General features: G+C 39.4%; 1 protein-coding gene and 1 long non-coding RNA gene across 3 annotated transcripts in view; one reads left to right on the forward strand and one right to left on the reverse strand.

Moving 5' to 3' along the window:
• LOC126412694 (15-hydroxyprostaglandin dehydrogenase [NAD(+)]-like) overlaps positions 1–16,414 on the forward strand; it is a 248,595-nt gene extending 232,181 nt beyond the window's left edge. For both annotated transcript variants that reach the window (XM_050082407.1, XM_050082406.1), the window contains exon 6: positions 14,983–16,414. In XM_050082407.1, coding sequence (XP_049938364.1) covers positions 14,983–15,112 — 130 coding nt within the window. In that variant the 3' untranslated portion in view covers positions 15,113–16,414. The remainder of the gene's footprint in view (positions 1–14,982) is intronic.
• LOC126412695 (uncharacterized) overlaps positions 1–24,261 on the reverse strand; it is a 251,442-nt gene that overhangs the window by 148,661 nt on the left and 78,520 nt on the right. The window lies entirely within an intron of this gene.

Raw genomic sequence — 24,261 nt, forward strand, 5'->3', positions numbered from 1 at the left:
AATTTCATATGTTGTAAATAGTCTTCACGGGTTTGCCGCCGGATCACGTTGTGCAAATTCCACAATATTTCCTCGGAGCAACTGTCCGACATCATCAGGTGGTTCAACCTTGCTGCTGGCTAGGTACGACTGAGGCGTATGACTCTGTCGCATCGTACTGCATCGACAGCAACAATTTGATCAGCAGTTGACTAGTGACACAACAAACTGTTACAAATTGATTACTACAAGGATAACTCCGAGCCAGAGCTCTGTAGCGTACATTCCACCGACCCGAACCACCGCCATTTTGGACTTCAGTGGTGTCAAGTGGGAGCTCATTGGAGAGTAGGGTGGAGGTCTGTCGTGTTTTCTGACGAAATCTGGTTCCGCGTCGGTGCCAGTGATGTCCATGAGATGGTTAGAAGCAGGCCAGTTGAGGATCTGTAATCAACCTATCTGCTTGCTAGACACACTGGACCTACACTTAAAGTTATGGTCTAGGGTGCGATTTCGTATGACAACAGGAGCAGTCTCGTGGTTATCCCTCACACCCTGATTGCAAATCTATACGTCAATCTGCTGATTCGACCTGTCGTGCTACTATTCATGAACATCATTGTAGCGGGTGATTTCCAACAGGATAACGCTCGCCCGCATATCGCAGTTATAACCTAACATGCTCTACAGAGTGTCGACATGTTGGCTTGGTCTCGTCGATCACCACATCTGTCTCTATTCGAGCACACATGGAACATCACCGGACAACTTCACCACCATCCACAAACGGCATTAACCGCCCCTGTACTGCCCGACCAAGTGCAACACGCATGGAACTCCATCCTACAAACAGTTATCTCTAACCTGTACAACCCAACGCATGCACATTTGCATGCTTCCATTCACCGGTTATTAATGTACCAGTATTTCACATTTACAATCGCTTATTTCGTGCCTACATGCAACTTAATCACTTAAATATGTCACCTATACAAATGTATTACCGAAATTTCATTGCTATACGTTAATTATTTGTAGATGATGGGATGTTTTTTGCGCAAGCGTAGACTTAAAATATTCGCTGCCGCTTCCTGGTGAGGTTAGGCGTCCTTTTGTACCGGTTATGCCGCTGAACGGCGGCGGGGCATAGGCACTATGTGGCATTCGTGTGCAGTGTGTGTTGCCTATCAGACAGTCATCTGCACCACGCGAAAGGCGGTAGGCTGTGCAAAATTGAAGTTCCTGTTTGGCTTCCAAAATATCTTTCTCGGCTTAGAGACACTTATTCTTATCGTTGCCTGTCTGAAAATCAGTCAATCAATTTATTGGATTAGGTAATAGCAGCACTCATGATAAGTAGACACCGCTAATTCACTGAAATCTCGTCGCTGGGAAGTTAGCGAACGTTTAGTCTGTAATAAAAGTTGTTCCCCTGAAGTGATGTATCACCCAATATGTTTATCGCAAAGAGTATGTAACACCCTGTAGAACACTCCCAACTGAAAAAAAAAAAACTGCGTGTGTACGGAGGTCTTACCATCTCTGGCTACAGTTTATATGCGTTAAAGTGTAACATTGACCTGTATTTTTAGTGTCAGAAGGACTTAGTGGGTAAGCGAGCTTGACGACTGCACGTCAGGGATAAGGGCCTGCTTACAGTTTATAGTCGAGTAAAATATTTTGTAGATGTTTCATAAATAACATTTGATTTTTACTGGATGTTTATTTTAACCTGGACCAAATAAATATCTTGAAAAATACGCATCGTATGGACCAAAAATGTTCCAGATGAAAAGTTAATATTTTCAAAGGGGACATCGATCTGTGCTAAAACTTGCCACCCCAACCCACCACTTACATCTTGGGAGGGGGGGGGGGGGCAACTTTTATTTTCAAACGGGAACCCCCCTTTCTAACTGAACATTCGGAATCTACTCCAAGAAATACCCATGAAACGCCCCCTTAGAAAAATTATAAATGACTGTCTTAAACTGACACACAATATTTTTAGCGCAACGCAATCTGACTTTCAAAAATCCCTACAAAAGAATGGCCCTGACTAACAATAACCTACACCTTTCATGAATCACTTACCTCACAAAAATCTCCGTTACTCATACTACTGCAATACAGCGAGCGCCACTACTGCCAGCTAAATAAAAGACTCTAAATACTGAATGCACTAACTGCTGATAGGCATAGTTAGCAAATGAAAGATTTTGATAGAGAACAAACAATGTATTTACCTTAATAGTGTTCAAAAGTCATTATATATATATATATATATATATATATATATATATATATATATATATATATATATATATATCTCAGTTCATGACATCCAGTCTTACAAATTTACTGCCTCTGATGGACACACGTCCAGATCATCCGCTCGCAAAACTCCGCCATCTCTCTCCCCACATCCACCACTGCTGGCGGCTCACCTCTCACTGCGCAACGCTACACGCTCTTCACATCCAGCTGCCCAACACTACAATAGCAAACAACAATGCAAACCAGCCACAGACTGCACACAGCACAGCCAGTGATTTTCATACAGAGCGCTACGTGGCGTTACCAATAAAAAAACCTAAACAGCCTACTTACATAGCTCCCATGCTCCCCATAAAAAAATTTTACAAATTGTTTTGGGCAGTGGCCAATGCAAATTTGAAAAAAATTTTCATAATTACAATAACAAAGATATCAAATGCACACACTTATTGATACACTGTTGGTGAAAAGCAAAGATTTTCTCACAGTCCATAAAGACAGTCCTGATCATTCATCACAGTGCAGTGTTTTTCTCAAACTCTGAGCGATAATAGAAAATGCACACGGAAGTAGTGGATTTCCATACAGTCTTGAAGAAGTAGTGTTGTCCTTCCAACGGAAAGACAGTGTTGACTCTTGACATGCAGACAGGTAATGGGCCACAACAGAGCAAACCCACAGCAGAGTCAGTCGAAGTTTTGAAGAATATTGGTAGGTAGGTCATCACAGAGTAGACCCACTGTAGTCCTGGTAGAGATTATGATATTGGTGGGTCACCAGAGATGCAGACCCACTGCAGTCCTTGTAGAAATAATGGTATTGGTGGATCATCAAAGGTGCAGACCCACTTCAGTCCTTGTAGAGACGGCCAGCAGCCATCTGTTGCGACTGTGCAGGTGCACAATCACCATCGAAGAGCCTTGTACTATATAGCAAGTCCATAAACCACCTCTTGTGCACTCACAAAATTTTTAGTATGTCCTTAGAAGTCTTGCAGACAATATAGCAAGTCCATAAACCACCACTTCAGCACTTACAAACTTTTTGATGTGTCCTTAGAATCAGCAATTTTGTTAACCAGTCCCTTGCTGAATTATCAACACATGTGCAAGCACTAACAGTCCCTTTTTTTCATATATTGTGCATATACTATGACCAACAGAAACGTGTGCAGTGAAATGTAACTTAATTTGATGAACTAGTGTCAATTACGATTTTATAACATGAGAATACAATTACAAAGGTACAGAAAACATCATTAAAAACATAGTAATACAGATAACATTTGTAGTAATACAGGCTTTACAGAAGAATAGAAATAAACATGTACATCAGTGTTACAGGGATTATGACATAAATAAATAAAATAATGAGAATAGTTTTCGAAACATTAATTTCACAAACGAGCACTGAAACAGAACAGAATAAATAATGTCTAAACATCTTTACAAAGTAAATAACACATTATTAGAAAAATTTTATAACATAACTCTTATCAGATAAACACATAAAGACACAAGGGTACACAAACACATTGCGGAATAACACAAAAGGAAAGGACAGGTTTGTTTTCAGTGTAACATTTGGTACTGCAGTCCAACCCAAAACTTCATTCCATAGATCTTTCCTCTTATTTCAACATTTGTTTCCACCAAAAAAATCCTATCCGAGCATGCTTTCTGTATTTATATGTTCACTTATTTCTTACCTCATTATTTATTTTCCATTATCTTACCTCATCATTTATTTCCATAAAAATCCTACCTAATCCTGTCGTCCCTAAACCCTACTTTTTTGTTCATATCCTCTTTCAAAATACTTTTTTGGCCAAACCATTTACTTATAGCTTCTCAATGCATTTCTTTCAATTCATCACAACTCGTTTTCTTATATAGCCTACCCCATCTTAAGCTAACTTAAATCTACTGAGCTCAGATCCATATACTAAGGGACGAGGCAATGTAGCAGCACAAAACAATTAACACAAACAGCAATGACAAAAAATTGGAAATTGGCAAAGTAAGCTGCAGTATATCTAAATTAGCAAAGCAAATGCAACATTACAACTAATATGAGCCAATGTGCAGCAACAAGAAAAATAAATCAGTAGAAGACCTGGCTTAACAGAGTAATACAAAGTGACATTCAGTAGCACTATGCCTGGCAAACAGCAGCAGCAAATGCAATAACTTATACATAAATATGACATAGCTCAAGCAGAAAAAATATTACAATAAAGATAGGAAATGTCTAATACATATGTCACATCTTAACACTAGAGTGATGCATCACCTTGACTTACTCTACGAAATAAATTACCCAGTCATTACAAAATTATGTATGCAATTCCTGTGAAGGGAAATGTCTTTTTGTGCTCCCTCATTTTTTTGGAAGTAGATCATAAAATTATTATTTACTGGATCTGTAAATAGAAAATATTTACATTAGTACATCTATTAAATTTTATTTTAACCAATGCTGCAGTGCAGCTAGAAACTAGATGCTAAACAAAATGAGCAAATAAACGTCATTCACTAGCCATATGGCATTTTATAAGTCAGTAGAAATTCTCTCAACACTCGTAGAAAGACACTTGTCATAATTAGGTGTGCAGATGTAAGAATATTTCCCATAAATTCATAAGCATTTCACTAAGTAGCACAAAGTACGTGCTTCACATTATAATCATACGTTTCCAAGAAATAGCGTGTCATATTTGCGATGCTTTCTGGAAAGGAATGTCAATAGCGAGGTTAATGGCCTCCTTTTTCTCCACCTAATGGCTTTTTCTCCAGTAGATGGTTTAGCTTTTTGACAAAGTTTACAAATAGACAAGACTCTTCGAATTCTCTTTTCCATATTGTTAAAATAACAAGTCGTCCGAAGAATATGACAACATTTTCTTGGGCCAAAATGCGCGTAGCTGAAATGAATGTACCAAATGAGCTTATTAACAAAATCGTCAGGAATGCAAAGTACCCATACCTTGTCATCAACAGTGCAGCGTTTGAAGAGTATGTTGTTTCTAACCAGATAATAATGCCGAATCTGTGTGTGTGTCTTTTCATTCCATTTACTTTTTATGTCTTTCCAAATCGGATCTTTATCTTGTTCATGAGCAATGTCCTTTAAAGATGTGGTGATGAAGTTTTCGAAGGCGACTTTCTGAATGTAAAGAATACTGAAATTTTTCTCGAGGTTGCCTTCTGTGTTACTTTTCTCAAGCCCAGCCGGTGAGCGTGACAGTGCGTCCGCAACAATGTTCTCCTTGCCGGGAATGTAGACTATCGTGAAGAGGAATTCTTGCAGAAACAATGCCCAACGTTTTAACCTGTCATGATTTAATTTTGAAGACATAAGAAATTGTAATGCACGATGATCACTGTATACTTTTACGTGCTTACCAGAAAGAAAGAAACGGAATTTGTTAAATGCCCAAAAGATAGCTAAAGGAACGGAACAATTTTTTTCAGATTGTGTTAGCACTCGGCTAGCAAAAGCAGTGGTTTTCTGAACGGTAGTGTCATTTTCTATGGTTTCTTGAAATAAATGGGCACCAAGACCAACTTTAGAAGAATCCGTGCTAAGGCAGAATTCTTGACAGAGCTGGATGAGCTAGTAATACGTTAAGTAGAGCTTCTTTCAAAGAATTGAATTCCAGCTGTGCTTGTTCGTCCCAGTTCCAAATAGTATTTTTTCTAGTGAGAGAACTAAGTTTTGGTGTAACTAAAATTTGCATATTCAGAAAACGACGGTAAAAATTTACGAGACCTAGAAAACTGCGGACTTGTTTTTTTTGTGGATGGAACTGGAATGGCTCTGATTGCTTCTAACTTTTCAGGATCCGGCTGAATGCCTTCAGAAGAAATAATATGTCCCAAAAACTTCACCTTTGTCCTACCGAGTTCAGACTTCTCCAAGTTAACTGTAATTCCAGATTCTGCAAAAATACGTAACACACTCTTGAGGATGCGATTATGTTGTTCCCATGAGGCTTCTGCTATCAGAATATCGTCCACATATAAGGTGATGTGACGTTTTAAGAACTCAGGTAATACGGAAGTTAGCCCACGAATGAATGCTGCCGAAAAAATGTTCAAACCAAAAGGAAGTTTCCGAAATTGATAACAAACGCCGAAACAAAGAAAAGCTGTGCATTTTCTACATTCTGGATGAAGTTCGATCTGATAAAAGCTGGATCTGAGATCAACAGAAGACAACACTTTCACACCATTAAAATTTTGAAGAATTTCTTCCATCGTTTGCGGCCTGTCTGTTTCAGGAATGATGATAGTATTGATTTGTCTCGAATCTAAGACAAGCCTGATCGATCCATTTTTCTTCTCAACAACATGTAATGGATTGTTGTATGAGCTTACTGCAGGCTCAATAATTCCCTCGTCAAGCATAGATTGTATTTCTGTTCTAACACGGTCCCTATAATGTGCTGGAATTACGTATGGTCTAACAAAAAAATTTAGTATGCTCACGAACACGAAATTGGTATTGAAACCCCTTGATTGTTCCTGTTTTGTGAGTAAAAACTGTGGAATGTGCTTGTAAAATCTCAAAAAGGTCCTGTCTATCAGTGTCATTACAATTCTCATTTGTTTGAATTTTATTCTGAATTAACTCGTTAGTATCAAATACGCCGTCGATATCATCCATGTCAGTACTTTCAGACTGATTGTTAGTGTCAAGTTCCGTCGAAAATTCCGAACTGTTGTCTAACAGGAGGTAAAGTCGATTAATTTCCTCGTCATAGTTTGAGAGCCAATCTTCAAATTTCAAAGCTATTGACGTACCTTCTTTCTCTAAACTTATTTCAGCATCGTGAAAGTTTAAGATTGCTTTGTATTCATTCAAAAAATCTACTCCCAATATAATTTCTGTTGACAATAGTGGAACGATAAGGAAGTTCATAGAGAAACTGTGGCTTAGACAAAAGAATTCTAAGTTGGTTTGTTGGCGTACATCTACTTTTTCCAACGATTGCACTTTGTAATTTAATCTTACGTAACGGAAGTGTGGGGCAATCGTTCGATTTGTTGCATTTGCTAAAGGCTGTTTCACTAATTACTGAAATGGGACTGCCAGAGTCAAGTACTGCCGTAAATTTTACGTCATTTACTGTAATGTGATTTACAGGATATGCAATGTTGTTATGTTTCACGTCGTGTTCCTGGAGTAAGAAGTCCCTAATGTCTTCCATTTTTCCATAATTACTAGCCATGGCAGCTAGGTCGTCAGTTTCATAAGTACGTTTTGTGGCTGCCAGCGGTGTGAGTCATTGCCTACTGTCTCTTTCCAGAATGAGATTTTCACTCTGCAGCGGAGTGTGCGCTGATATGAAACTTCCTGGCAGATTAAAACTGTGTGCCCGACCGAGACTCGAAATCGGGACCTTTGCCTTTCGCGGGCAAGTGCTCTACCAACTGAGCTACCGAAGCACGACTCACGTCCAGTACTCACAGCCTTACTTCTGCCAGTACCTCGTCTCCTACCCTCCAAACTTTAGAGAAGCTCTCCTGCGAAACATGCAGAACTAGCACTCCTGAAAGAAAGGATATTGCGGAGACATGGCTTAGCCACAGCCTGGGGGATGTTTCCAGAATGAGATTTTCACTCTGCAGCGGAGTGTGCGCTGATATGAAACTTCCTGGCAGATTAAAACTGTGTGCCCGACCGAGACTCGAACTCGGAACCTTTGCCTTTCGCGGGCAAGTGCTCTACCAACTGAGCTACCGAAGCACGACTCACGTCCGGTACTCACAGCTTTACTTCTGCCAGTACCTCTTCTCCTACCTTCCAAACTTTAGAGAAGCTCTCCTGCAAACATGCAGAACTAGCACTCCTGAAAGAAAGGATATTGCGGAGACATGGCTTAGCCACAGCCTGGGGGATGTTTCCAGAATGAGATTTTCACTCTGCAGCGGAGTGTGCGCTGATATGAAACTTTCTGGCAGATTAAAACTGTGTGCCCGACCGAGACTCGAACTCGGGACCTTTGCCTTTCGCGGGCAAGTGCTCTACCATCTGAGGTACCGAAGCACGACTCACGTCCGGTACTCACAGCTTTACTTCTGCCAGTACCTCGTCTCCTACCTTCCAAACTTTTTTATAGTCTCTTTGTTGGCGCGCGTTGTTATTGGGATTTGGAGATCTAACTTCTACAAATTCACCTTGTCGAGAGGGCCCTGCCCTGTTTGAATCCAGCCAGTTCTGATGAAATTCAGGTCTGTCGTTTTGTCGATAGTTTACATAGTTTCTTTTTTGTCGGTCATGTGGTGGAGAATTTCTCCCGGAATCGTAACTGCATGGTGGACCATTGCATCTGAAGTTATTCTGTCTCCCTTGATAATAATTATTTTGGTTCCCATATTGTCTGTTTCTCTGATTGTCTCTGTGATAGTCATTACCACAGAGAGGTGATCTTTCCCTGTAATTATTACTACTCTGCCAAAGATTGTCATACAGGCGGTGTCTGTTTTGGTCACGATTTACATTGTAAGAATAGCCTTGTCGTGTCCAGTTATTATTTCTGTCATCGCGGAATTGTGACGGATGTGACCTATAATGATTGTTTTCCTGTTTTCGCATCCCGCGACTGTCTGTGTCAATTTCTAATTCTTGTAAGAGTCCCTGAAAAGCTTCAATGTCGTCTTTGCAACGTCCTGCCAAAATAATATGTCGTAAATGTTCAGTCAATTTGATTAAGCAAATGCGGATGAGTTCTGAGGGGCTGTATGGGTTTGACAGGTACTGATTCTTGTGCAACATGTCTTCAAAATATTTCACAAGACTGGAAAATTCAGAGTGTTCGAAATGTTTCATCATTATGATGCTATGTTTTACTCGGTCTTGTATAGCTTGAGACCAATATGCTGAGAGGAAGGCATGAAAAAATTCTCCTTCACTGTGACAATCGTGAATCACCGATCGCATTCTTACAGCTGGTTCATTCTCTAAATAGCCACACATAAATTCTAATCTGTGCTCTAATGACCAGTTGGGAGGAAAACAATGAGAGAATTGATGAAGCCACGCTTGTGGATGAATGTCGTTGCTGGAATTCTTAAATGTTTTGAATTTACGTGTAGTAATAAACAGCTTATAGTCAAAGTCATCATGTCGGCGAGTCACATGTCGGTCATTGTTACGCCGTTTCGGCGGTTCCATCTCAATATTCGGTGTACCTTGCCAATTTCTTTCATAATTTCCGAAGTTCCCTGTGTTATTATTTTGTCGCTGTTCTGTATTTCTATGTCCCTCTTCCCGTGTTGGAGCGCGAGTCTCCTCTGAAATATGTAATTCTCGTATTATTTGTGCCAACTGATCTTGTACTTCCCGGATTTCTCTTTTGTGTTGCGAATTAATTTGATTCTGATTTTGTTTGAATTTCCTAATTTGTTCGTATTCTTCTGTGTCATTGAAGGCTACGGGTCTTGTGTCATTCAGATCATCATCTACCTTTGCAGATAAGTTAGTGAACTGATCCGAAAGTTCGGCTACTTTCTCCGATAGTGAACTTATTTCCTCAGTGTGTTTTTCTGAACCAAGTTTCAGAGTGTCCATTTGTGTTGAAATCGTATCTACTGTGTCCTTTAAGTTTTCCTGAGGTTTTGCAAGTTGTGTAACTGAATCGGTAGATGCAACTGAGTCAATTTGCAAGGTGTCGTGATTTTCATGAACTATAGTTTGCTGTGTTTTTACGTCATTACAGACTTTTTGACATTTAAATTCGATTTTAAGTAACTCAGCAGTTAAACCTTCACGTGTTTGTTCAAGCGTGGTGTCTAACTTTTGAAGCTGTTGCTGTGACTGTGTTTGATTTTGTTCCATTGCGTCCAACTTTTGAAGATTTTGTTCCATTGTGTCTAACTTTTGAAGATTTTGTTCCATTGTCTCAAACTTTTGAAGCTTTTGTCCCATTTGTTGCATTAATTGTAATAACAATGCACTGGTGTCTGAAACATGTTCCTCAGTGCTATTCGGTAGTGCCTTTGAACCGGCAATGTTCGCATTTTGAAAAGCAGAAAATGTGTCTTGACTTATTTGAGAAAATGTACGCAAAACCTGAATCTACAGTATTTGCAAGATTTCGGAATCCTAGGTGAGCTGTTGCCGACCGATCGATCGATAATGCTTCCCTGTTCACTATTGTTTCACTATCTACACCATTATTTGCCGCCCGCTCCATTTCCCTATGCACAATTACCAAATTACTACTTTGATTGTCTGTTAATTCGTTACACAGTGGTGCTGATAAGCTACGCTCGTCGCCACTATTATTTCTCAGTTTACTTTGGAGCCTAGTGTTACGTTTTTCACACGCCTTTATTGTCACAATATTTCACACGATAGTACAGAAAAGCACAGTTTGAAGAGCAAAATAAGAAAACACATTAACATAGCACTGAAAATAATATCTAGTTAATTGCAAGCACAGCTGCGAAATACTTGGTGCAAACCTACATGCATGCCACAACTGTTTTACTGTACAACAATGAAAAACTACAACTACAAAGTAAATTCTCTCTATAATTATGCACTAGCAATAAACAATAGCTACACTAATTACACAAACTACAAGAAAAAATCAGGAGATTCCAGTGAGGTATCCTGGCAGGGTCGCCATATGAAATGTCCCCTTAGAAAAATTTTAAATGACTGTCTTAAACTGACACACAATATTTTTAGCGCAACGCAATCTGACTTTCAAAAATCCCTACAAAAGAATGGCCCTGACTAACAATAACCTATACCTTTCATGAATCACTTACCTCACAAAAATCTTCATTACTCGAGCTACTGCAATACAGCGAGTGCCACTACTGCCAGCTAAATAAAAGAATCTAACTACTGAATGCACTAACTACTGATAGGCATAGTTAGCAAATGAAAGATTTTGATAGAGAACAAACAATGTATTTACCTTAATAGTGTTCAAAAGTCATATATATATATATATATATATATATATATATATATATATATATATATATAAGTTCATGGCATCCAGTCTTACAAATATACTCTCTCTGATGGACACACATCCATATCATCCTCTCTCAAAACTCCGCCATCTCTCTCCCCACATCCACCACTGCTGGCGAGGAGATTCACCGAAATCAAGCACCCTGGTTGTGTGGGGACTCGTTGAAATCAACCTTCAAGGAAACAGAAAATTACATTGCGTTAAATGTAGCTTATTTGCCAACATTTCAATATCTAAACGTGAAAGTGTTATTAAATTTGCAAGTCACCTTCGGGTTTGATTCCGGTAAGTCCCCACACCATCAGGATGCTCGATTTCGGCGAGTCCTGTCGAATCTCACCATCAAGGTGTCTGATTTCTGTGTGTTCTTCCGTCCAACCGCCGTAATCCTCGTGCCAATTACAGTGCCATCTTCCACATTTGGAAAAAAACTGTTTCAGATAAATCCTAGGTATTTCTTGGAATTAAATCCGAGTCTATAATAAAAAAAGGAGGCTTCCTATTTGCAAATAAAAAGTTGCTTCGCACGTGGGTTTGAAGGGGGGGGGGGGGAGGGTTCGGGATCTTCAGTTTTAAAAACCAAACGCCATGTACACTGTGATGATTTCTAATCATAGGTTGGGTTTATGACGGTTCTCGGTACTCAACTGACACTCATTACACAATGTGAAGGTGAGTCTGTATGTAACGGCAGTCCTCCATGTCCATTAAAAATTAAATCATAGATAGGAAAATGGCGACAAAAACAACCCTTTAGCGTCTTTAGAACAGCAGTTGTCAGTGGAAGAATAACAGGCATGTGCGATTTAGTGATACCAGAGAGCTACCTGCCTAATTCAGGTGACACATTGCCAGGCAATCCTCACTGCTTCCACCTGTTAAAACCTACGTGCCCATACCTGGTCTGCATTCGTTCTAATGGTGCCCTCCGACTAGTGTGGCATACCTACTCTTTGCGATACCAAAAACAACTCGTGGAGAAATATGTACACCATCAAATAAGTAACAGACGAATCTATTAAAAACACAATATAGGGTCGAATTCCTACTTCCTCCTATTAGGTTCGTGTACATTAGCAAAAATATGACCACAAAGATATAAGTACCACGCACGTTTCTCGAAGTCTGCACTGTGACCACCAATTCCTGGTAATAGTAATGGCCCATAAATTTGCTTATTTAGTGACTGGAATCTGAGATCAATCTTTGATACTCCTACCACGTAGGACTTTATAACCGAAACGCGATGACATTTCTGAATCTGCCTAGCACTAAAACACGTAGTATTTTCCGCGACGATAAAAACTGACACACACAAGCGCGACCGCAAAGTCATTTGCGATTATGTACTGAGAAAGTACAACAAGATAAGAGACATTGTCCTACCTACCAATATCAATGTGCGAGATGAGGTAATAGCGCAACATAACCTTTGTTCATCTGAGTTAACCACGTCCTAATTTTTATTTATTATAGTCAAAAATATAACTTTGAAAGGTCAATTACAGTCACTTCGCACGCAGCTGTCCTCATATCGACTTTGCGTACGTCAGAAGAAGTACCAAAAAACATTATTGCACCACTGAGGTGTAAATGGACATCAGATGTAGGTCTGTCGTTAGTCAACACTTCTCGCGGTTTTTCTCGAACAAGGGACTCCGACCCCTAAGCATAACTTTTTAGCTGACAATACACCATTATGACATTATGACGCCACATGTGTTCCTCCCGTGTAAACTCACTCCGAGACTTCCTTTGAATAACTTTGTGGTCAATCTGTCTGCTGCGAAACTTATTTTTGTTGACAAACAGCTTTTGCCTCTCCTACTTTTCGGTGTCAGGGACGAGGTATGACCATTTTCGCTGCAGGATGTCCCCGCACAAACGCTGCGTTTTGCTTTGAGCATCTCGCGTTACAGTGACCGAACCCGACTGTTGCGTACCTCTGTGAATCTTGACAAGCTACTCAATTAAAATTGGAATATCTCAGGATCCACTGGACGGATTTTGATGTGGTTTTCAACAATCAACTGCAGCTTTAACATAAACCATGTATAATACATGTATCTCCATAAATTATTAGCCTACTCTGGTCACTGTGTTACATACTTGTTCTTTCTGAATTGAGGGTGGTCAGTGAAGTAACATAGCACTTCCATGTCTCGTATAGACTAAGGCAAATATATATATATATATATATATTTTTTTTTAATGTGCTGGTCACTGCTCCAACTGACAGTATGTCAGGATTATGTAATTAGCAATCTCTTCTTTTGTTATCACATTATATGTATTGCTGCTTTATGAAATGATCTAGACCATTGATGATCTCCTCACTATAGATCTATGAAACGAAAAGTATATCTGATCTAACCTCAAATACACTAATGGTTAAACTGGAATACAAATAATAATGAACGTAAAGTAATTAAATTATCTGAATAACATTTGTCTAGGTTGCATATTTAAGTGATTAACATTACAAGATCACACGTTAATGTAAGTGCGAGAAAAGACATTGTAAATGTGAATTACTGGTATGTTAATAACCGTTGAAACTTCCACAATATTTAATGCAAGCATTAGAATGTGCACGCATAGTGTTGTGTAGGTACCGGATGTCAGTTTGCGTGATGGAGTTCCATGCCTGTTGCACTTGGTCGGTCAAGTTATGCTGGTTTTGGATGACGCTGCAGTTGTCGTCCGATGATGCCACACATCTGCTCGACCGGAGACACATCCGGGGATTTAGCAGGCCAACGCAACATGCTAACACATTGTAGCGTATGTTAGGCTACAACTGTGGTATGCAGGCGAGCGTTATCCTGTTGGAAATCATCCCATAGAATGCTGTTCGTAAATGGCAGCACAACAGGTGGAATACCATATTGACGTACAAATTAGTGTTCAGGGTGTCTGGGATAACCACGAGAGTGCTCCGGCTGACGTATGAAATAGCACCCCAGACCATAAAACTAGGTGTAGATTCAGTGTCTCCAGAATGCAGACAGATTGGTTGCACGCCCTCAACTGTCCTCTTGCTAATCTACACACGGCCATCACTGGCACCGAAGCAGAGCTTTCATCAGAAGTTACAACAATGAGCTCCAATGAGCTCTAGCTTGATACCACCGAAACGGGAAATGGCGTTGGTTTAGGGCGAGTGAACTGCACGCTATGGGGCGTCTGGCTCGGAGCTGTCCTTGAAGTAATCGATTTGTAACAGTTTTTTGCATCATTGTGGTGCCAACTGCTCCTCATATTCTTGCTGCTGATGCAGTAAATGCGCACAACACGATGGTCTTCGCTCTCGGTGGTGTCATGTGGCCATCTGGAGCCAGGCCTTCTTGCGATCAAACATTCTCGTGACGGTCGCTGCAAGCAATCATGTACAGTGGGTACCTTCCTACCAAGCCTTTATGCAGTATCGCTGCCCTACTACAAGACCTCGTTCAAACTGAGCGAGGTGTTGACAATGGCGTCTTTGACGCCTCAAAGGCTTTCTTGACTAACATCAATTCATCCCGCCCAGTCTCAAAGGCAACTAACGCTCGCGAGCTTTACAACGTGTATTTAAAGCATATCTGATTTGTATTCTGATAGTGGCGCTACAGATGTAGAAGCACTCCTACCAACTTCCGTTTATGTCGCAGAACTCCTTCTCGGTGTTGCGATTTATTTCCGTCAGTGTATAACGCTGGGAACTAAGCAGTGTTGTTTGTTGTCAGGCCAGACGCCGTGGCACGAGCGGCAGTGGAGGTGCTGCGGCGAGGAGAGAGCGGCTCTCTGTGGGTGTCTGAGGGCGGGCAGCCGGCCTACCGGGTGGTCATCCCTGCCCGCGAGCAGATGCGGGTCTGACCGCAGCCGCCGTCCAGCGGCTCTCGTGCTCACGTGGCCACAGCGCGCCGACCGACGTTCCGCTTGCCTTAAACTGTGCTTCCCGTTATCTCAATGTCTGCACACTTAACTGATTCCTACGTTATGTAACTCATCGTGTGAGTTTTCTTCCATACCTGTTCTCTACGATACTTTCCTGGCCATGTTACTAAATCATGTGGAAGAAATGAATACAGGCAGGAATTTTGCTCAGAGATTGTTAAGAATTTGTCATATACAGTTTGTCCAGAAATGAATATAGACAGGAATTTTGCTCAGAGATTGTTAAGAATTTGTCATATGCAGAGTGGCCATAAAGTACCGCTATCATTTCAAAAAATTATAACTTGTAAACTATAAGATACAGAACATTATGGTTTGCTGTAAAACGTTTCCAGCTCTCAAAGTTGTTTCTTTCTGTTTCGCCACAATTTCAGTGCATGCCTCACTAGTCGCTCGTAGGACAACAAGGCAATATTCGGGTTCTGTTCATGTACACCTCAGCATAGCAGCATCAACAGTTCCAAATGATCGCTTCACTGTTTCGTGAACGAAGGGTAGGCATGTCACTGACTGACGTGTATACGTGATCCTTGACAAAACCGCACACAAACAAGTCTAACGGAGTAGCACCAGGAGAGCGCGGTATGGTCTTTGACACTGCCTGTCTCTTTGAAGTTTTTAAACCACCTCTTTTTTTTTGCCAGTGATGCCTTCGCATACTGACGTCGATAACTCCACGATACCGTTGAAACAGATTTGGATTCTGCATATCAGATGGCACATTGCGTCTTCTCTTATTCTATCACCATTTCCGTGCCCTCCAAATCAAATCTGCAACACATGATGAAGGAAAAAAGAACACTGCAATCTACCAAAAGTTTTGCAGCAAACCAAGCTTTTCTGTCTCTAATAGTAGCCAAGTTATGATTTTTTGAAATGATCGTAGAACTTACTGGACATCCTACTTCCTAATAGTAAGTCCCACTACAACGATCATATTGATATTAAAGTCTCTCATCATAGTGCATTCGTTTTTAAGTCCACTGTATAAATAACGAACACGTAAGTACATCATTCAATACAAAAAGTAACTTAACTCATCACAAAACTTTTATCTTCTTCTGTACTGTTTTATATCCTAATGTATTTAGACGTACATAACAAGCAAACACATCTATCAAGTTATTCCAAGTAATACTGTAGTGTAATGCGAATATATATAAGATTTCCTATGTGTTTCAGATGCTAAATAAAGTTTCTGGTAAAGTTTGGCTAATAATACTCACTGTTTTCCTTAGAACCAATCTCTTGCGCATATTTTTTAAGTAAAAATGAAATTCAGTGTAGGTATAATAGATGACAGGTCGAAAGTAAGACAGCTAAAGCGAGACGCGAAGTTCGATGCTCTCATTTTCTGATTTTACCTGGGTGCACCAACTACTAAAAAGCGAAACAGTTCAAAAATGGTTCAAATGGCTCTGAGCACTATGCGACTTAACTTCTGAGGTCATCAGTCGCCTAGAACTTAGAAATAATTAAACATAACTAACCTAACGACATCACACACATCCATGCCCGAGGCAGGATTCGAACCTGCGACCGTAGCGGTCGCTCGGCTCCAGACTGTAGCGCCTAGAACCACACGGCCACTCCAGCCGGCGGCGAAACAGTAATGTATACAAAGATATACACTCAACTCCACATTTATGATGATTTTCAACAACTGGAGAACGTATAAGTTCAATGAAGAAGTGATCGTTAATCTATGTATAATGTTACTTTCCAGACCACAGCACACTGTTACTAGGGAGAACAAATTCACCTCTGAATCATTTACGTCTCAAATACGTCCAGACAGCCGCAACACTTCATGGATATCTCATGAGGACAGCAAATTTCATTTAGCACACTGTTAGTATCAACACTTAACAGACCGAAGCACTCGAAGAAATGTTGTTCCTGTTTTCATGGAATTAATAATGAAGATTGTTGGTTAGTTATTCACAGGTTCTATAACACGTAATTGTAATATCTTGCTGTAATATTAAACTATCAGTTTGCTTGCAAATGTAATACCATTTATCCATGAAACTCACGGCAACATGTGAATCGTGTACGTGGTAGGGTTTTTGCATTATACTTAAATAAGTTTTTTTTTAATTAGACTTAATTCGTTGCACACACACACACACACACACACACACACACTTCGAACATCAGTATGCATTGTAACTTCCCAACTGTTTAATTCCGTAATCTCGCAATAAAAATCTGACTAACCTCCCAATGAAAAGGTGACTCGTATATAACCTTTCAATAATTAACTGATTGTGAATCTAAAGTGGTAAATACAGACGTCATCAATGTTGCGTCATGGTCCTGAAAAGTCATTCTGAATAAACTGAATATTCTTACCTCAATCAAGTCGGCGGATAACGCGTATATATCTGCTCCTATAAGAAATTTTTCTGGTACAGCCTAGTTCAATGCTGGCCACTAGATTTTGTTACGTATGAAAAACAACTGATTTTATTTACGATGATTGGCATGACTATGGATAAGAGAAATTAGTAAAAACCTTTAAATTGAGATGAATGACTGTCAAAAGTTACCTTTATAAGAAACATTATTATTGAAAAATTATTGAAAAATATTTACATGTGACTTTGATATAACAATAGTACAAAATGAGTTACTGCAAATTACATAAGCGCGTGGCAATAAATAATAATAATTTTGCTTTTACCTGATACTACATCGCTCAGGCACCACCATCGGTAGCCGGTCGGGGTGGCCGAGAGGTTCTAGGTGCTACAATCTGGAACCGCGCGACCGCTACGATCGCAGGTTCGAATCCTGCCTCGGCCATGGATGTGTGTGGTGTCCTTAGGATAGTTAGGTTTAAGTAGTTCTAAGTTCTAGGGGACTGATGACCTCAGAAGTTAAGTCCCATAGTGATCAGAGTCATTTGAACCATTTTTGAACCATCATCGTTATCCACGACCAGCCTTGGTAGTTCCATATATGATATAAGTGCTCTCTGTGAGCTATACAACTAGACAACTGCTCTCTACGAGCGACGTGACCCAACCTCCCGACTATGAGCTACTACTACTACTGCTGCTGACACTGCTCTCTGGTTTGTGATTCATTTGTACCTTACATATCGCAGGCAGCACATGAGCAATCCATCGAAGTTACATCTGCTCGAGTGCGCTAGCAATAAATTCCTTACGCATGGACCCCTTACATAAGCCTACATTGGAGGCGGGGGGTGGGGGAGGGGGGGGGGAGGGAATTGGCAGCGATAGTGAGTCAGTTAAACTTGCCATGAGCAACAAATATTTTTTATAACCCATTTAGTTTACTAATTCTACAGTCACAGAGTATAAGCAGGGTGGTCCATTGATAGTGACCGGGCCAAATATCTCACGAAATAAGCATCAAACTAAAAAACTATAAAGAACGAAACTCGTGTAGCTTGAATGGGGAAAGCAGATGGCGCTGTGGTTGGCCCGCTAGATGACGCTGCCATAGGTCAAACGAATATCAACTGCGTTTTTTAAAATAGGAATCCCCATTTTTTATTAAATATTTGTGTAGTATGTAAAGAAATATGAATATTTTAGTTGGACCACTTTTTTCGCTTTGTGATAGATGGCGCTGCAATAGTACGTGGTATCACGTAACATTCCGCCAGTGCGTACGGTATTTGCTTCGTGATACATTACCCGTGTTCAAATGGACCATTTACCAATTGCGGAAACGGTCGATGTCGTGTCGGTGTATGGCTATTGTGATCAAAATGCCCAACGGGCGTGTGCTATGTATGCTGCTCGGTATCCTGGACGACATCATCCAAGTGTCCGGACCGTTCGCCGGATAGTTACGTTATTTAAGGAAACAGGAAGAGTTCAGCCATATGTGAAACGTCAACCACGACCTGCAACAAATGAGGATGCCCAAGTAGGTGTTTTAGCTCCTGTCGCACATCAGTAGCAGACAAATTGCGCGTGAATCGGGAATCTCAGAAACGTCGGTGTTGAGAATGCTACATCAACACATCAACATCGATCGCACCCGTGTCATATTTCTATGCACCAGGAATTGCATAATTGCATGGCAACGACTTTGAACATCGTGTACAGTTCTGCCACTGGACACAAGAGAAATTACGGGACGATGACAGACTTTTTGCCCCCGTTCTATTTAGCGACGAAGTGTCATTAACCGACAGCGGTAGGTAAGCCGCCATAATATGCACTATTGGGCGACGGAAAATCCACGATGGCTGCGACAAGTGGAACATCAGTGACCTAGGCGAGTTAATGTATGGTGCGGCATTATGGGAGGAAGGATAATTGGCCCCCATTTTGTCGATGGCAATCTAAATGGTGCAATGTATTCTGATTCCCTACGTAATGTTCTACCAATGTTACTACAAGATGTTTCACTGCATGACAGAATGGCGATGTACTTCCAACATGATGGATGTCCGACACATAGCTCTCTTGCCGTTGAAGCGGTATTAAATAGCATATTTCATGACAGGTGGATTGGTCATCGAAGCACCATACCATGGCCCGCACGTTCGCCGGATCTGACGTCCCCGATTTCTTTTTGTGGGGAAAGTTGAAGGATATTTGCCTTCGTGATCAACCGACAACGCCTGACAGCATGCGCCAGCGCATTGTCAATGCATGTGCGAACATTACGGAAGACAAACCACTCGCTGTTGAGAGGAATGTCGTTACACATACTGTTAATTGCATTGAGGTTGACGGACATCATTTTGAGCATTTATTGCACTAATGTGGTATTTACAGGTAATCACGCTGTAACAGCATGCGTTCTGAGAAATGATAAGTTCACAAAGGTACGTATATTACATTGGAATGACCGAAATAAAATGTTCAAACGTACCTACGTTCTGTATTTTACTTTAAAAAACCTACCTGTTACCAATTGTTCATCTAAAATTGTGAGCCATATGTTTGTGACTATTACAGCGCCATCGATAACAAAGTGAAAAAAGTGGTCCAACTAAAACATTCATATTTCTTTACGTACTACACGAATATGTAATAAAAATGAGGGTTTCTATTTTAAAAAACGCAGTTGATATCCGTTTGACCTATGGCAACGCCATCTAGCGAGCCAACCACAGTGCCACCTGGTTTCCCCGGTCAAGCTAGACAAGTTTCGTTCTTTGCAGTTTTTTCATTTTATGCTTATTTCGTGAGATATTTGTCACGGTCAATGGACCACCCTGTGACCCTGTATATATATATATATATATATATATATATATATATATATATATATATATATATATATATATACATTATTGGTAAATAATATAAGTACAGAACATATTAAGAAATGAAATAGAGTGCACACGCACTGTATACGTCATTAGCATTTTTACAAGAACTGAACACATTAAGAAATGAGATAAAGTGCAATCGCACTGTTTAAGTCTTTAGCGTTTTAAGAGAACTGGTCGTAGTAAGAAATGAAAAATAGTGCACACTCACTGTAAAAGTCTTTAGCTTGTTTAGGAGATGTTAACAAATGAAATGAAGTGCACACGCACTGTATAAGTCTTTAGCATTTTTACGAGAACTAGGAAAGGAATGGGAAGGATAGCATCATGGTTGTAGCACATTGGGTTGCACATAGCTGTACTAAAAGTCCATATCTTTCTACAGAAGCACAAATCCAAGTGAGAAAATCTGAAGTTCTCTTCCCTGAAGTGCTTATCAGTGTAGCCAAGACACTGAAATGTTGTATTGATATTGTATATTATCATTTTGTTAGTATATTACGTACACCAAACAGTAGGTCCATAATAACATCTCCGTCGTTCAAGGTGGTGAACATCTTGATGTCAACACTACATTCGTGTAGAATCCATACTCTTACATCAACGTAGAATTAGTGCAAAAACCAAATAGAGTACTCAATGATCATGAGGATGGACAGGTCATACGGAAATCGCAGTAATTGGTGGTAATTAGGTCAGAAGGTGAAGGATACAGTAAATCTTATGCTAGTCATCATTCAGAACTACACTAGTGAGTCATCCGATTTGAACAATTATTGGCACTCATTGGCCAGTTACAAGGCATGTATGGAGTATTAAAAAACATTATTCATAAGTCATCTCATTTCAGTAATTATTGGCATAGCATTTATGGAGTATTCCAAAACATTATTCACAAGTCATCTCATTACAATAATTATTGGCACTCATTGGCCAGTTATAAGGCATTTATGGAGTATTATAGAACATTATTAAGAAGTCATCTCATTGGAGTAATTATTACGTGTAGCAACAAGTTGCTAGTAACTATATTTGATATCATGCAAGTGACATAAGACATATTTAAAATGTAAGACATTGGAACTAATACTCAAGGTGTTTAGTCCAATAATACATAGACATAATGGAATTAATACAGCAGAAAAATATGCGTTATATTTAGGACTAGAAATATATCTTGAACTGGTAGCACTATGTAGTTGTATACTGGTAGTAGTTGGGACTAGTAATAATTTTTTTTTTTTTGTGCTAGCAATGCGTTGCGTTGGGATCAATAATCAATTGCTGGGACATGAAAATAATTGCTTTTGACTTATTGCTGGAAATAAGGATTATTAACATCATTTGTCATGAGTCAGCTGTAGCAAGGTTATCAAACAAGTAGGGTATATGTGATCACATTCATGAATGATAGAGACAACTGGGTTAAAAAAATGCAAGTATTAGAACAGGTTTAATAACTAAGTGCTTGTAGCATATAACATAACGACATACTTCAGAAATCATTTTAATATCATGAAAAGCCTCTCCTGGAAAAATATTCAAAGTGAATTACTGAGCTGAAAGAAGAAATATCATGCTGAAAAGTGGAAAACGTCTGATTAACAGGTAATGACACATCTGCTTAACATGCATGTACTCTAGCTGTTCCTTTCCAAAACATTCAGTCATTATACCACGCAATATACGGCATACTGTCAAATAGAACTACAACAAATACTTCAATAACTACATAAACTTCATCATTATCCTCATCTGCAAAAACAAAGGAAAATCTCATTATTCATTACCATTTCTTCATATAACTAAACACCATCATTCATTATCCTCTGCAAAAAATAGTTCATTATTCATTATCTTATTTATCAGCATCATTCATCAGCATCATCATTTCATATATTACTAAGTTTCTTACTTATAGCATACTTCATCACTAAAATTAACATACACAGCTCCACTCGAAGTCTGCCAGAATTGCGTGTGAAAGAAAAGTAATTAGTCAAGGTTGCTATCATATGGTGCATAACTATATTTTGATAATATTTGTTAATTCTAAACCATTTACTCTTCATGACAAGATATTGTATTTTCTTTCGTTCATTCCGATGGTGAAATTTCCATTTCATAGTAAACCACTGTGGTTGTTTAATTTATTTCTTTTACACGGTTTTGCTTTCTGAAAATGATGAATATGGATTAATATCTAGCATTTAATTCACATTCTCATTAAATGATAACTTGTTTCTAGTGATATGACTAAGCATACAGCGTAGCGTGACAGAAACCGTATTAGGTCAAAATAATAGACAATTTTCAAGTGCAAAAATGTACACTCAATATCCTAATGTAGTAGCAAAAAGTGTAGAATAGTCAATATATTGGGATATCAAAAGGCAAAATGTCAGAGTCAACTGGTGTTTGTTATATCATAAAGATTTCATAGTACATACAGAGTAAATTCTACTTTCGATAGGAAAACCATCATATATACAAAAAGATGTTTCCAATGTGCACGGTCTGACATATAACGACAAGAAAAGCGACCTGCTAACCTTACCTTGCCGGGCACTTGCCAAGAAAAAAATATGATCATCATCAGTAAGTAGTCATATAAATATCTGGAAATGGCATTACAGCATGATAAGTCATAAAGTATGTTCACTTAATAAAGGATTTAATATTGAAAATATGGTGATTTCCCTTGGTTTTTCTGGTTCTCAAAGTTTCTACATGTACTGCATTGGGGTGAGGAGTGCTGCAAATTCTGTATGCACCAGCTTATAGAAGCTCAAATTTACTGCATCTACTCTTTCCTCTGTTGGATAAGTAGTGTATGCGTACTGGTATCTTCTGTCCTATGTGAAATTCATGGTGTGTACAAACCAGATTTTGCTGTCTTCTGCGGCGCTCTGCAGCACGTTTGATGTTGCTGAGCGCAATATCAATTATTTCATGGTGGCGTAGTCGACGAGATATAGGAAAAGATACTAATTCTTTAATTTTGTTGGGTGGTTCAACATTTTTCAAAATAAAAGTCGGAGATAGCACAGTATATTCATTTAGTATGGATTTAATTACATCCTGGAATGAGAGTATGTGTGTGTCCCAATCAATATGTCTTTTATGGCAGTATATTCTACAAAGTTTACCAATTTCTTTCATCAATCGTTCAGAAGGGTTCGAAGAAGTGTGATACCCGGATATATAGATCGGAGAAATGTTTCTAGCTCGTAACATATGTGTCTATATCGCAGATCGAAATTGTGGTCCATTGTCGGAAATTACTTTCAGTACATGCCCTACATGAAACAGAAAATGTTTTACAAATGCATTGAAATAGATTTTGCAGTAGCTTTGCGTAACGGAGTGAAGGTAACAAATTTCGAAGTGAGTTCAACAGCGAGAAAGATGTAATAAAAACCTCTGTTAGATCTGGGAATCGGTCCAAAAAATGTCTGCAGTGGTCATATGTCTCAATTTAATGGCTACAATGGAATGTAACGGAGGAATATGTGAAGTCGTATCTGATTTAGCTTTCTGGCAGATTTTACATGACGCTAAAACTCGTCGAATACGTTTTCCCATGTTGGCAAAATAACATTTCTGTCTCCGTATAAGAAAACGTTTTCTGCCTCCATAATGTGCATATCTTAAATGAGTATACCAAATTAATTTGTTAACAAGCTCGTTAGGAACACATAATAACCAGTTGTTGCTGTCAGGGTGAGAGCGGCGAAATAGAATGTTGTTGCGTACAGTGTAATTGTTTCTAATAGTAACGGTATTCCTATCTTGCCAAAGA

Source organism: Schistocerca serialis, chromosome 7, assembly GCF_023864345.2.
Source record: "Schistocerca serialis cubense isolate TAMUIC-IGC-003099 chromosome 7, iqSchSeri2.2, whole genome shotgun sequence".
Lineage (NCBI taxonomy): Eukaryota > Metazoa > Arthropoda > Insecta > Orthoptera > Acrididae > Schistocerca > Schistocerca serialis.